Below are 15,565 nucleotides of genomic sequence, written 5' to 3'. Positions count from 1 at the left end.
TATTCTACCCGGGCACAATGTCATTATCAACTTCAATCACTGAGTGTGTATGGGTGCGTCTGTATATGCAGTAGCATTGGTTAAATCCAAACAGCCGCAGTACCTCCACACAGCAGACAGATGGCGCTGAGCAGCCCAGTCTCAGCGTCGTCCATCTCCAGGGGGAGGAGCTGGTTGGCGAAGGCGAACACCAGGTCGGTGAGCGGTCCGAAGCCGGCATTGTGCATCTGGGTCCGGTTTAGCGTCAGGCCGTCCGAGAACGTCATGGTGTCCTGCTCCGGTGTGTAGCGCGTGCAGATCCGCAGAATCTGAGGGAGCAGAGCACAGGATTGGTTGAGAATGCCAGAAATAAAATACATAGGCCAATCATGAAATAGCACGGGGTATGAATCGATAACTAGCCGTAGTACTTTCAATAATCCTATGAAAAGATCTTATATAATAGAGTGGTCACCACTCACTAATCCCAGGCCTGAAAAAACTAGATTGTGTGCAGGTTTACACACCACCCCAGCACTCATACATCCGTTTCAACTGATCGAGTTCCTACTTATAAGGTGATTTGTTGGTGATATGGTGTTTTAGTGCTGGAACAAACGCCTGTACTCCCTCTCAGATGGACCAGGACCAGGGTTGGTTAATTGACCAACTCTGATCGTGAAGAGCAATCCGAGAGGGTGTGTTAGCATTTGTTCCAGACAACCATTAGTAGACCTAACCAAAAGCGATCCCCTTACCAGTATGTCCAGACAGGCAGCCTTGAGCAGGGTGATCTGGTCAGCGATGGTGAGCGTGGTGAAGCCGGGCAGCTGCTTGGCAAACTCCACCGTCTTGATGATACACTTGGTGGACAGCTCACTGAATTTGTCCCACAGGTTCACGTCCAAAGCCACACGCCGCTCCGAGCTGTTACTCTGTGAATGAGAAAGAGAAACTAGTAAGAGTTTGATGGCTAACCTGTTTTTATTGGATGAAGATGGTTTTACATTGAAGCAGCAGCGCAATTTTCACTGGGGACTGGGGGGGGGGGTCACATTCTGAAATTGCCAGTACTGAGCTAGTAGTGTCTCAACTGAGGTGAATGAATTAGAGAGCTAGTAGCCACCAAAGCCAATTTAGCTCTAGTCTAGCCTGTAGCTATCAGTATCAGATTGCGATATGAGGTGGCTATTATTACCATTTAACAACTGTTGTTTGTATGGAAATGTTTTGTAGCCTTTTTGTCCCGTTTCAACAGAAGTAAATTAACTTATTTGCTTTCGCCAGTTGATGTACAGAGAAAGAGAGCTGGCCAAAATTGGCGTTTTTTGTGCAATGTGAGTTTTTATTGGAGTCAGTATAGCAATGTAATCTTATTGATTTGTCAGTTTCCCTAGATAATTCTAGTAATAAACAGCTCTACAGGCTTCAATGTCATAGTGTTGTGTACTGACGGTGCACCATGATCATCATGTCTTAGCAGGATCCGATGGTGACAGGTGTCCCAGCAGGGTCAGACAGCCAGGGAAGACCAGTCTACGGAGTTCTGGTGATTTTTGCAGTATATTAACAATATTATTGAATGATACAAAGTTCCATCTTGAGTTGATGGGAAGAACTACAGTACCTACAGGACAGCAGATTAATGCTACAGTCTGGGATCTTGGAATAACGGTCATTTCAATTATTGAACCATTGATTCTAATCTTCGATAATGTATAAATGTACACCAAGGTAATTCTTTCTCATGCCTCAGTTTAGGAGGATCAGATGGTGACAGGGGTCTCAGCAGAGAGAGGCAGCCAGGGAAGACCAGTTTGTGATGGAGCTCAGGTGAATTTTTGCGGATACACTTTATTCTCTCTGTGCAGCAGAGAACAAGCCAGATGCCTCAAAAGATTTCAACTATAATATTGAACAAAAATGTAAACGCAAAACATGTAAAGTGTTTCATGAGCTGAAATAAAATATGTATAATGTATGTGTAGCTTTGCGCTTATTTTTTGTATTATTTTGAAACTTTATTCCCAAACCTAAAGACTGTGAAAAAAAATGTTGGAAGAGAGTTTAGTTATTGACTAGGCTGGTGGGGGTCGGGTGTGTAGAAGGATCGGGCTGGCTGGGTGGGCTGGCTGAAATTTGATAGAGGATTTCTTAATAAACACAATCAAAAGACCTTGTACTTCATTTTAAAAGAGTTGTTCATTTGTTAGGTTATCGGTTAAAGGTGCAACAATATTGATTATTGAATTAGCTTTGATCTTGTTCAGTCTTATCACTTAAACATATTTCACAATGATCTCTTAACTAGCTTGATGACTGGGACATTTTAGCTTATTTTTTGTTGTTCTAAATGAAGAGGGCTCGAAGGGTCATGGGTCATATTGGATTGTGCAGAAATGCAGGAAATTATCTTAGATGCCCCAATTCTTTGTTGTTGTTTTTTTTTTGGGGGGATCCTCAGCCAGATTATGTCCCCCCACTTCTAAAAACAAAGTTGCGCCCCTGCATTCAAGACTCCACACAGACAACATGAATGACACAATAAATCAAATGAATAAACTCTGTGATTATGAGAATCACAGGTAGCAGCACCAACAAGGTTCTGAAGCTACACTTAAAACAACACTTTGAAGAATCATTCAGTTAAAATACCAACCACAACAGATGAGCGACTGCACTGTCCTGGTAATCTGTGAGATTTTACATACAGAAACACACACACCTCTGTCTAAGTATTGTGGTGCTCACCGTAGTGTATTTGCCAAGCTGGCAGAGGGAAGGGAAGGTCTCCTTATGCGCCTTGCTGACCCTGTTGATCATCTGCTCCGTCTCAGTGCTCAGCACGTAGCTCTCAGTGCACTCCGGCTTCTTCTCATCCTTCTTCTTCTTGTTCCGGTCGTTCCTCACCGCTGACGGGAGAGAGAAGGAAGAGAAGCAAGGTTTAGGAACAGGGAGGCCATTTAGCAGTGGAATGTCTGAAAGGTGTGTTAAAAACAAGGGGGCTTCGGAGGTAAATTTGGTATGTCTCGGTTTCAAATCAAATCAAATCAAATTTATTTATATAGCCCTTCGTACATCAGCTGATATCTCAAAGTGCTGTACAGAAACCCAGCCTAAAACCCCAAACAGCAAACAATGCAGGTGTAAAAGCACAGGTTTCAGTTGGTTGGTTTACAAACAGTCTAGGAAGGATACTGCTTTTCCTGCCTAAACTAGAAAGTAATTGTGATATCAAAGACAGAAATAAAACCAAAATTAAATGAGAAGACCATCGGTGAAATTAAACTGTGGGTAAAGCACCCAGGATTTCACTTGTGTTGGGGGGGACAAATTGTGGAACAGTATTTAAATTGTGGCGGTATCTAGACTGAAACTAAGAGGGGATTGAGATATAAAATAGAGGTAGCAAAAGGACAAGCGTAGGAGGTGGTGTATGTAAGCTAGCTAACAGGACAGATACCCGATAGAAAAGGATGATTAGGTGGCAGTAGGAAAACATCAGGCTCTGAGGGCCTCTGTAGCTAAGAAGCCAGTAGAACACATTCCAGCTCTGATCCCATCCGGGAAGATAAACGACCATGAGAGGTCGGCCCAGGGGGGACAGAGATATTACTGAGGAAATAATCCAAAAGGAAAGCCTGAGAAATGCCATTCCCCGCGGCGCTCCGACCGCTGCTGTGAATGTAGCTACACTCACTCCCGAAATGACAAATACACCAGCCGCTGCTGTGTTTAGCATTGGAAAGCCATTAGGGTATATTCAGCTCTCTCCCTCTTCCCCCTCCCTCCCCTCACCCACCCTGGGGTGTATAGGTCTGAGGAGGGGAGGCGGGTTAGGTGATAAATAGCGTTGGCGGATAAGGTCGTTCATAATGCTGACACATTGCTACTGCTTTCATTAGAGTCCCTGGCTAATCTAATAACATAATATGACAAATATCCAGGCGGTAATGGTTTTAAGGGCTCGGCTGAGCCCCCGCTCCCACTAGCTGCACAACCCCCTCTAGCTTTCGCTCTCATGCACTCTTTCTAGATCTATCACTGTTGCGCATTCCTCTCTTCTCCCTCTCTTTAATCCTCAATCGGCAGTTTATTTCCCTCTTTGTCGCTCCAAGCTTCACTTGTTCTCTGATAGGTCTTCCCTTGTTGTTTTTCTCTTCTCCCCCTTTCCCCAGACCACAGCTCGAGCCCCAGCGCAGACCCAGTGGTCCCAGACCTCGACCCAGAGGTTAACCTTAGGCACAGACCCTGGATCCGTTCCCCTGTCCAAATCCTAACCATTATAGGGGTACACAAAACTCACAGATTACTGTCTGTCTAGGGACAACATCTGACCCAGGGCCAGAAAGGGATGCACCGTACAGGGACAACGTTCATTAAATCAGTCCACAGACACGGGAGGGGGGGGGTCCAGGTCTGATACCCACACACTATACAACAGCAGATCCTGCATTTGCTAGGTAAGTGCACCCTCAAATCACTAAGACTTCAGATGAAAATGAGACTTTTGGCAAAATTTGGCACAATCACAGAGATACTGATTAATGTGCGTCACTAACAAGTAAGTAAAGTACTTTCTTACATCTCTACAACTACGTATTGCCAACCACTATTTCTCCTTTCCACAAAGTCCATCCACCTTTAAAGGATCTGACAGGTGAGGAGAGCTGAGAATGATGTGAGTGTGCGTATGTGTGTGTCTCGGGCCCTCCCCCGCTCTCCCGTACCTGTCAAAGCGACTCAGCGCCCCCCCCATTACGGCGCCCGTTGGAGACGTTAAATGAATTCCCTAAATAAAAGTGGAGACTCCTTAACGCAGAGACATTACCCGCGCTGACAAATTGACACCGCAATCAAAAGCTGCACAACACAATTGAACGCAGTCATTAAAGAACTATTAGCCGGGACTCGCGATCAGTCACTGAGAATTGCTGTGTGCAATAACTGGAGGGCGATCCATAGCAGGGCTAGCGAGGGGGAGAAGAAATACAGCCCACAGCATTGTTTTGTGTGTGTGTGTGTGTGTAAATCGTGGAATGTGTCTACACGAATGCTTTGTTTGAATATGAATGTGTTTGAGCTATGAAGGATTCTTTCTAGCATTCTTAAAATGGTACGACCGTGTGGAATTGGGTTTCTCACTGATATGAAACATTCTAGCAGTCTATTCATTGTAGCGTATTGTATTGGGTATGCTAGAAGCAATACACATACTCCCGTCAATCAATCACTTGTACTCATAGTGGATTTCACAATATAAAAGGCTACGTTTGACAATGTGTCTGTGTGCGTGTGTATGAATGTGTGGGTGCGTGCACGTGTGTGTGTGTGTGTGTGTGTGTATGTGCGCATGAGAAAGCGAGAGAGGGCCAGCTAGCTGACAGACAGGGATAATTTGAAGGAGGAAAATTAAACCCATGACAGGTCGTCCATCACACAGATTAAATTCAATGGAAAGATAAAAATGTCAATGTTGCCCTGCTTCTCCTGCCTGCCTCTCTCTCGCTGCTCTGTTTTGGCCAGGCAATGATGAAACTTATTCTCCCTCTATCCTCTCCTACCCTCCTCCTCCTTCGTTCATACATGCTGGAGATGCTAGGGCACTGCACGGGAGATGAAAACAGGTGATGAGGGATTGATGGAGGGAAAGAGGGGACGGAGGAATGGAGTTTGGGAAGGAGGGGGGAGGGGAGGGGTGACTGCTTACCCGGGGGAGCTGCCCTGTCCGCCCCTGGCGCCCCAGTCTGTCCTCTCCCGGTCTCCAAGGGTGGGGGCGGCGGCTGGGGGCCCAACGCCATCCCGCCTTTGGAGCTGGAGCGAGGAGCTGAGGCGACAAGGAGGGGCACAGTTTTACCCCCTCGACAGGGCACACACTAACTAACACAGGGCTCCCCCGTAGTACAGTACAGCCACACACACACACCCTACCACAGTAATTACAGCGGCGAACGTTTACGTGTGTACAATGAAATGGACTGTCCTATAATCTGAACGTTAATAACCAAATTCAAAACAACTTAAAAAAACAAACAACTTGAATAGTCATATTCTCTGTCGTACACAGACTGTATTGAAAACCACACAACTTCATGACATGGATCAAGTCTACATTCTACACGTCGAGTCACCAGCAGAGGTTTAACGGCAGGCCGAAGGAAACAAACATAGTCAACATTGATATTGTAAAAGAGCATTTCCCCCAAAAACTCCAGGCCAGCCCCTGCCTTTCCTCGACATCACTGACTCCTCTCTCAGGCTTTCCCTGGTAACCCCCCCCCCACCATCTCTCCTCTCCTTCTCTTTCACTCGCTCTCCCCCTCTCTGCCTCGGCATGGCCACCTGGCACCGGTCCTGACGGTGTTGGAGCTGTCGAGCAGACGCAAGGTCACCGAGACGTCCCCTAGCAGAGCGGCCGGCCCTCCCAGCCTCCTCGGTCGCTCCCCGCAGGTCCCCAGATGGCCAGCCCCGCCCCCCCCGATGGAGCCCCGCAACACAACCAAAGTCATCAGCCAGGACACAGGGACACACGGAGAAAGACATCTCAACACTACACCCTCACATAACCCAATCAGTACACACACACACACACACACAGAATGAATAGAGGGAGTATGGGAGAGTAAAGGCGTCCATCAGCATGCTTCCCAGACGAAACAGGAAGAGTTTGTGCATATATTATGACGACATTTTTGTTCGTTTTGGACTCCGGTGAGGTTTTTAAAATCGTCTGTTCGGGAACCCAACATTGTTTCTCGAGGAAAGCCGAAGTGCGGATCCAAAGTCTCATGCCGTTAGTCTGATTGGTCAACAGTAGGGATTCTTCAATAAAGTCTGTTGTCATTCAATCATTCAATGAGAGACAAAATACTGCACCAAACATCTTAGTTAGCTGTAAAATTGTGTGACTAAGATCTCCTCTGCAAAAACGTTCAAATTGATGACAGATTTCTTGAGTTCTCAGATTAATTCTGACTATTGTGAGGAAGTGTATACTGGCTACAGTGTCTCAAAATGGACAATATGTACAGTATTGTCGCTTTTTTCTTGTTTTTCAAGCGAAGGCTGAAGGGAGCATGCGAGCACACTCTTTCGGTTCATCTAGCGGAGTCCAGCATGCTGACGCCTTAAGAGTGAACCTATATGGCTACTTTTTGAATTTGAGATAGAAGTTGGCCCGATGAACAGAAGAAAGATATCACCCTGTATCAGTTGTTAGGTTCCACTTCTACCCATCTTGTCTATTTACCTTCAGCCATGCAGTACCGGCTTCAAGCCACAAGATGGCAGTGCCATTTCAAACTATCTCCTGTCTGTCCCAGTGGTGGGAGTTGCAGAGCCGGCCTGCCGTAATCCTCATAATCATGATTAATGGGCCCATTCAGAGGTAAGGAGCGCTGAGGATAACTTACTTTACAGTAGGCCTCAGACGGCCAGCCGCGTGGGAAACTCGCAGAGCGCTTACAGTACCATGAAGAGGGTAAATACCATAGTAGAGAGACGACAGAGAGAGGGAGGAGTGTGCCCGCCTGTGTGTGTGTGTGTGTGTCAGTATATTTACAATGCCTACAGTGTGGACCTGTGTGTGTGCGTGTGTGTGTGTGTGTGTCTCACCTCCACCAATTAGCTCATCTGGTCTGACAGTGTGTGTATGTGTATGTGTGTGGGGAGGGAGTGTGTTGACACAGCCCCAGGGATGCACTGATCAGAGGCGACGCCTGCTCATTCACTCTCCGCAGGTGCTAACATATTCATCACAGAGGTCCACTAACTCACTATGCTACCACTATTACTGTGCAAAGCCAAAATGTGTATTGGGGCAGTGTACACTACCCACATATATACACGCGCACACACAGTTCTGAGGCCCTATGATAGAGAATGATGATTGTGTAGTATAGGCTCGACTGGACAGTGAGTGCCGCGTACTTCAGTGACGCATGATATCCCATCAATCAGAACTCAATGAAACACCCAGACATTTCATCCCAGATGGCAGTCGAACGGAAAGGATTTAATTGTCCTGATTGTCAGTGCATAGTTTGGATAACGACATGGCCTCTGTGGATGACGTCCTGACCCCGGGGAGGTGTAGCGTATAGTGTACTGAGGTTAGGGTTGGCAGGGTGGTGTAGTTTAGCAGTGCTACTCACACTCCTTGGACATGCCCACTTCCAGGCATTTCTGCAGCCGGCAGTACTGGCAGCGGTTCCTGGTGACCTTGTTGATGATGCAGTTCTTCTCCCGGTGACACGTGTACACCATGTTCTTCTGGATGCTCCTCCGAAAGAAGCCCTGGAGGACAGAGGAATGAAGACAAAGAGCGATGAGAAGAGAGAGATATTGTCAGTGAGCGTGAGGAGATTCAAGAACCTATAGATAGTCCCAGAGTGTTCCATAGGGTCCACAGTGCGTTACCCAAACACTACGCTCTTGAAAGTCGTAGCAATGAATAATCTGCAGGAGAAATATTAACTCCTGTTGCCATCTCATGAGATCACCCACGTACCTTGGTAATAGCCCATTAAGACATTGAGAGATGCTTTTAGGACTTTAAGTAAGTCAAAACGGTTTGGGGATATGAAACGCAGAGGCCAATGGGCCTCTAGCTATTTTCCATGACCTACTTTATATATTTAAAATGGCCCAGCAAAAAGAAATTCTGGGTCGGGGCCAACTGAAAATCATTACAGAGAGAGAACATGGGTTTAAAATGCTTACAAAAAAAAAAAACTTGCCGCAGATAATTTTGTTTCAGCAGATATCTGAAACAAAACGAAAGGACAGGAGGAGGGTGTCAGATACACAAAAGTCGCCAACCCATGCGTCTCAAAGCTCCAAAAACCTAAAAACCCCAACAAAAGCTCACAAACAGTACATCTACCATTCAAGGCATCTACCCTCTTTGTGTATTCTGGCAAGGCAGAGACTGTAGAGGATGCCATCAGTATCAAGCACAATGTGGAAGTTATAACTTCTATTTCTTTTCATTAGTCACTCAATGGGTTCATCACTGGCAACATTGACGGGCGGAGGAGCGACGGTGGGTCATAGGTCATATTGAATCACGGAGGAAAGGGGGTGGGTCATGTTGAATCACAGAGAAAAGGGGGTGGGTCATGTTGAATCACAGAGAAAAGGGGGTGGGTCATGTTGAATCACAGAGAAAAGGGGGTGGGTCATGTTGAATCACAGAGAAAAGGGGGTGGGTCATGTTGAATCACAGAGAAAGGGGGTGGGTCATGTTGAATCACAGAGAAAAGGGGGTGGGTCATGTTGAATCACGGAGGAAAGGGGGTGGGTCATGTTGAATCACAGAGAAAAGGGGGTGGGTCATGTTGAATCACGGAGGAAAGGGGGTGGGTCATGTTGAATCACGGAGGAAAGGGGGTGGGTCATGTTGAATCACGGGAGGAAAGGGGGTGGGTCATGTTGAATCACGGGAGGAAAGGGGGTGGGTCATGTTGAATCACGGAGGAAAGGGGTGGGTCATGTTGAATCACGGAAGGGGGTGGGTCATGTTGAATCACGGAGGAAAGGGGGTGGGTCATGTTGAATCACGGAGGAAAGGGGGTGGGTCATGTTGAATCACAGAGAAAAGGGGGTGGGTCATGTTGAATCACAGAGAAAAGGGGGTGGGTCATGTTGAATCACGGAGGAAAGGGGGTGGGTCATGTTGAATCACGGAGGAAAGGGGGTGGGTCATGTTGAATCACGGGAGGAAAGGGGTGGGTCATGTTGAATCACGGAGGAAAGGGGGTGGGTCATGTTGAATCACAGAGAAAAGGGGGTGGGTCATGTTGAATCACGGAGGAAAGGGGGTGGGTCATGTTGAATCACGGAGGAAAGGGGTGGGTGCATGTTGAATCACGGGAGGAAAGGGGGTGGGTCATGTTGAATCACGGGAGGAAAGGGGTGGGTCATGTTGAATCACGGGAGGAAAGGGGTGGGTCATGTTGAATCACGGAGGAAAGGGGGTGGGTCATGTTGAATCACGGAAGGGGTGGGTCATGTTGAATCACGGAGGAAAGGGGTGGGTCATGTTGAATCACGGAGGAAAGTGGGTGGGTCATGTTGAATCACGGAGGAAAGTGGGTGGGTCATGTTGAATCACGGAGGAAAGGGGGTGGGTCATGTTGCATCACGGAGGAAAGGGGGTGGGTCATGTTGCATCACGGAGGAAAGGGGGTGGGTCATGTTGAATCACGGAGGAAAGGGGGTGGGTCAATGTGTATCACGGAGGAAAGGGGGTGGGTCAATGTGTATCACGGAGGAAAGGGGTGGGTCAATGTGTATCACGGAGGAAAGGGGGTGGGTCATGTTGAATCACGGAGGAAAGGGGGTGGGTCATGTTGAATCACGGATGAAAGGGGGTGGGTCATGTTTGGGTGGGGCCGGCTGGCAGGGGAGTGCCACAATTCCAGGAGACTAGCGCTCTGGCCGACAGATGGACTAAAACCCACAATTTGTCCTTCCCGGATCATGGGCTATCCTACACCTCCTGAGAGAAGAGACAGGCAGGCTGATAGGTGGGGAGGGATCCTATTTGAAGGTGAGCGAGATGAGAGGAACAGTATTATTACAGTATACTGTAGGCTATAGATGTGCGTTTGATCAATCGATTAACCTCTTACTCCTACCCGACACGCAGGCGTCCCATCTAGACATCTGGAAATGCAAATGCACTACGCTAAATGCTAATAGCACTCGTTAAAACTCAAACATTCATTAAAATACACATGCAGGGTACTGAATTAAAGCTACACTCGTTGTGAATCCAGGCAACAAGTCAGATTTTTAAAATGCTTTTCGGCGAAAGCATGAGAAGCTATTATCTGATAGCATGTAACACCCCAAAAGACCCGCAGGGGACGTAAACAAAATAATTAGCATAGTCGGCGCTACACAAAACGCACAAATAAAATATAAAACATTCATTACCTTTGACAATCTTCTTTGTTGGCACTCCTAGATGTCCCATAAACATCACTATTGGGTCTTTTTTTCGTTTAAATTGGTCCATATATAGCCTAGATATCGATCTATGAAGACTGTGTGATCAAGGAAAAAAAATAGCGTTTTTTAACGCAACGTCATTTTTAAAAATTAAAAAAGTCGACGATAAACTTTCACAAAACACTTCGAAATACTTTTGTAATGCAACTTTAGGTATTAGTAAAGATGTATATTCTATAGCTGTACGTCTGGAAATAATGTCCGGGTAAATCTCAACCAAAATATCCGGTCGGTGACCGGAAAAAATGCGCTGCCTCGTGTCCGTTTGACCAAGAAACAAATCGTAGGCAAATGACAAGATTGTTTACATCGTGTGGAAGCTGTAGGTATTGCAACCTCAGCCCCATTTAATGTGGTTCCCATTCAACAACACGTTCAAGCGGCGGATGGATATATTTTCCCATTTTCAGTGATCAGATTTTCCTGCTCTTTTCGATGAAACGCACGTTCTGTTATAGTCACAGCCGTGATTTAACCAGTTTTATAAACGTCTGAGTGTTTTCTATCCACACATACTAATCATATGCATATACTATATTCCAGGCATGAGTAGCAGGGCGCTGAAATGTTGCACGATTTTTAACAGAATGTTCGAAAAAGTAGGGGGTAGGATCAACAGGTTAAAGTGCTATTGCGTAAACATGGCAAAACTGTAAGGGACGGCAGCATCCAGAAGAGGCCATCTCAGTCTACGGACTTGAACCCCATTGAAAACCTGTGGTTTGAACTGAAGAGGGCGGCCCCATAAGTGCAGACGAAGGATATCATTGTTCTGGAAAGGTCTAAGATCCCTTCCAATGTGTTCTGTAATCTCATAAAACATTTGAGAAAAAGGCTCAGCGCCGTTATCCTCGTGAGGTATCGAAAGGTATTGAAAACAGGGGTGCCAATCATTTTCACCCATATCATTTTAAGAGAAAATATGTTTTACTTGGTAAACAAAATCTCTTTCTATGAGCAATTGTATTAGTATATAAAATATTATAATTTTTAGGGGAGCATACACTATAGCTCAGTATTTATATTATTTTGCTCACGTTTATTAAGGGTGCCAATAATATTGGACCTGACTCATGTTGTGCATGTGTGTGTGGTAACGGTTGATTGCGTGGGAAAGGTCTGAAACTGCACAGGGAAAAAAGCATGAATCCTCTTATACTTGTAGTTCACAAACTGTGCCTAGAGTAAAGCCAGCCTCCCCAGACTCCCACTGAGTGTGCAGGTGTCCTCATGCGACCATCTGAAAATGCCCAGAGACTCTGCCTCTCCTGCTCGGCGACTACGTCTGTGACAGGCACAGTACTAAAGAAGTGACTAACAAGGACAGCTAAAAACACCACAACAACATCAGAGAGACGAGCAATGTTGGGGGGGGTGTTTAATCTCTTTCACATCAAAGAAAATAAAAAGAGAGGGTTCATGCGGTGCACCGATGCCTCGGAGGCAAAAACATAACTATGAAGAGAGCATGCAAATGTTATGTTAAAGTGTTTATATCTGGGAGAAAGAGGGGGAACATGAGAGAGTTCTCCACTTCAACAACAAACAAATGAGCCATCTCTAAGTAGCTTGTTCCGACCATATCCCTCAACGCCACCCCCCCCCCCAGGGTTGGGCTTTGTAGCTGGGCTAGTTAAGGAGATGCTAAAATGCTAACCCTCAACTTACCCCAGTCTCCGATGACTGGCTGTATATACACATGAATATGCCTGTAAGGTTGAATTATTGAGAATGCCAAGCTTCACCACCTCCTATGGTGAACAGGACAGAGGGGAGGCGAATGCTGAATTTGTGAACGTTCTGCTGGGGGGCGGTGACTAGCAGCTGGCGCCGGGATAGCTACAACCCGGCAGGGATGTACACACGCACGCACACGCTTGCACGCACAGCACCCAGTGAGTTTTAGCCAGTTTGTTTCTTATATAGCCAACATGAAGTCATGGTCCTGTTTTCATATTGACTCAGACTGCACGCACACACGCACTCACTCACTCTACATCTCTCCATCAATAGCTAGTATTCAGTCATTAGCATATTTAAAATCAGGGACTATTAGAAAACAAGGAGTAGTGTGAAGTTAAACAATAAAAGCTATTGAGGACTTGCAACAGGCAACTCCGGCAAGTGGTGCATTTCTGCCCCCATAAAAGGGCAGGATAAGGATAAGTCTCTATTAGTGGACAGGTTAAGTTCCATTGAAGGCGGCGAGATCTTGCTGTGTTAAAACAGGACTCTTTCGGCTCCAGAAGCTCCACTCATCTCCTTGTTGTCCCCTTTCGGTCATCTCTACTCTCCTCCTCTCCGGTCCTTATGTCCCTGTCTTTCTAATCTCTCCTCCTCTTCCTAATCTCTCTTTTCTCATCTCCACTGTGGATGCCGTGACCCGCCTTCCTTTGAGTGTCAACTGGGCTCCTTCCTGCAGCACCTCTTTCCCTCACTCCGTCCCCCGCCCCAGGCCAGGTGTTCGCTTCCCTGGGCCCAGCCATGTGAGGCAGGCCTAATGGTCACCTGTCACCACCGCAGCCAGTCATCCAGCCTCCCTCTCTGCCTGCCAGTCTTAGACCATCGCCCTGCCCTCAACCCCTCTAACACCATCCCCTTATACCCCCATCCCTCGACCTCCATGCACTACAGATGAACAGCAAGTCCCCCAGCGCACCACTGCTTACACAAGCTTACACAACCCGGTCTTATGAAACACTGTACTGCAGATAAGGCGGCCAGATACCACTTCAGAAGGCAGACGGTTGCCTTATTACAGGACAGAGTGCAAGTCAGTGTACCTGCTGCTTTCATAACACATCTCACATAACCACACGAAAAGGCTTGCGAGGCCTGATCAATGGAGAGCTCGGGAGTGAAGGACACGTATGATATTTGAGGACGTGCTGGAGACGGCTTACGACACATGCATGGGGAGTGGGGATGACAAGTGTACGTGTTGACTCTTGCTGAATGCAGCTCTTCTGCACCCGGCCGGAGCACGAGCTTTTGATAATGACTTCATTTGGATTTCGAACGACACAGCAGATCCACACTCTCCAACTAAAGCCACTAACAGAAGATATTTTTCCATATAGTTATTGAGAACTGTATAGCGCAATATTATTGAAGCATAGCCCACATCTGGCAGTCCCATCATATATAGATAGCGTATAGGGCGGCAGGTAGCCTAGTGGTTAAGACTGTCGGGCCAGTAACCGAAAGGTCGCTGGTTTGAAACCCCACTTCGACAAGGTGAAAAATCTGTCGCTGTGCCCTTAAGCAAGGCAGTTGGCCCCCACAACAACTGCTCCCCGGGCGCCGATGACATAGATGTCGATTAAGGCAGCCCCTCTCACCTCTCTGATTCAGAGGGGTTGGGTTAACTTCTCTAGGGTAGGGGGCAGCATTGGGAATTTTGGATGAAAAGCGTGCCCAAATTAAACTGCCCGCTACTCCGCCATAAAAGCTAGAATATGCATATAATTAGTAGATTTGGATAGAAAACACTGAATTTTCTAAAACTGTTTGAATGATGTCTGCGAGTATAACAGAACTCATATGGCAGGTAAAAACCAGAGAAAAAAATCCAACCAGGAAGTGTGAAATCTGAGGTTTGTAGTTTTTCCAACTCTTGACCTATCGAATACACAGTGTCTATGGGGTCATATTGCACTTCCTAAGGCTTCCACTAGATGTCAACAGTCTTTAGAACCTTGTTTGATGCTTCTACTGTGAAGTGGGGGCGAATGAGAGGGGAATGAGTCAGAGGTCTGCCAGAGAGCCACGAGCTCAGTCTGGAGCGTTCACGTGATAGTTAGCTCTGTTCCATTGCAATTCTGAAGACAAAGGAATTCTCCGGTTGGAACATTGTTGAAGATTTATGTTAAAAACATCCTAAAGATAGATTCTATACATTGTTTGACATGTTGTTACAGACTGTAACAGAACCTTTTGACTTTGTCTGCTCCTAGTGATCGCGGGTCGTGAGTTTGGATTGTGTACTGAATGCGCAAACAAAAAGGAGGTATTTGGACATAAATGGACATTATCGAACAAAAACTAACATTTATTGTGGAACTGGGATTCCTGGGACTGCATTCTGATGAAGATCCAAGGTAAGTGAATATTTATGATGCTATTTCTGATTTCTGTTGACTACACAACATGGCGGATATCTGCTTGGGTTGTTTTGGTCTCTGAGCGCCGTACTCAGATTATTGCATGGTATGCTTTTTCCGTGAAGTTTTTTTTGAAATCTGACACAGCGGTTGCATTCAGGAGAAGTGGATATACAATTCCATGCATAACAATTGTATATTTTAGCAATGAGTATTTCTGTAAATTGATGTGGCTCTCTGCAAAATCACCCGATGTTTGGAACTACTGAACATAACGCGCCAATGTAAACTCAGATTTTTGGATATAAATATGAACTTTACCGAACAAAACATACATGTATTGTGTAACATGACGTCCTATGAGTGTCATCTGATGGTTAGTGATTAATTTGATCTATATTTCTGCTTTTTGTGACTTCTCTCTTTGGCTGGAAAAAATGGCTGTTTTTCTGTGACTTGGCTCTGAC

General features: G+C 46.2%; 1 protein-coding gene across 10 annotated transcripts in view; it reads right to left on the bottom strand.

Moving 5' to 3' along the window:
• raraa (retinoic acid receptor, alpha a) overlaps nucleotides 1-15,565 on the bottom strand; it is a 228,466-nt gene that overhangs the window by 4,545 nt on the left and 208,356 nt on the right. For 8 of the 10 annotated variants that reach the window (XM_035748739.2, XM_035748755.2, XM_035748748.2 and 5 more), the window contains 5 exons: nucleotides 8,133-8,274; nucleotides 5,690-5,806; nucleotides 2,731-2,891; nucleotides 738-914; nucleotides 104-308 (listed from right to left, as the gene is read on the bottom strand). In XM_035748739.2, coding sequence (XP_035604632.1) covers nucleotides 104-308; nucleotides 738-914; nucleotides 2,731-2,891; nucleotides 5,690-5,806; nucleotides 8,133-8,274 — 802 coding nt within the window. The remainder of the gene's footprint in view (nucleotides 1-103; nucleotides 309-737; nucleotides 915-2,730; nucleotides 2,892-5,689; nucleotides 5,807-8,132; nucleotides 8,275-15,565) is intronic. The other 2 variants (XM_035748780.2, XM_035748770.2) reach the window with 1 other exon arrangement.

Source organism: Oncorhynchus keta, chromosome 3 (assembly GCF_023373465.1).
Source record: "Oncorhynchus keta strain PuntledgeMale-10-30-2019 chromosome 3, Oket_V2, whole genome shotgun sequence".
Lineage (NCBI taxonomy): Eukaryota > Metazoa > Chordata > Actinopteri > Salmoniformes > Salmonidae > Oncorhynchus > Oncorhynchus keta.
This window is presented reverse-complemented; position numbering and strand designations above follow the sequence as displayed.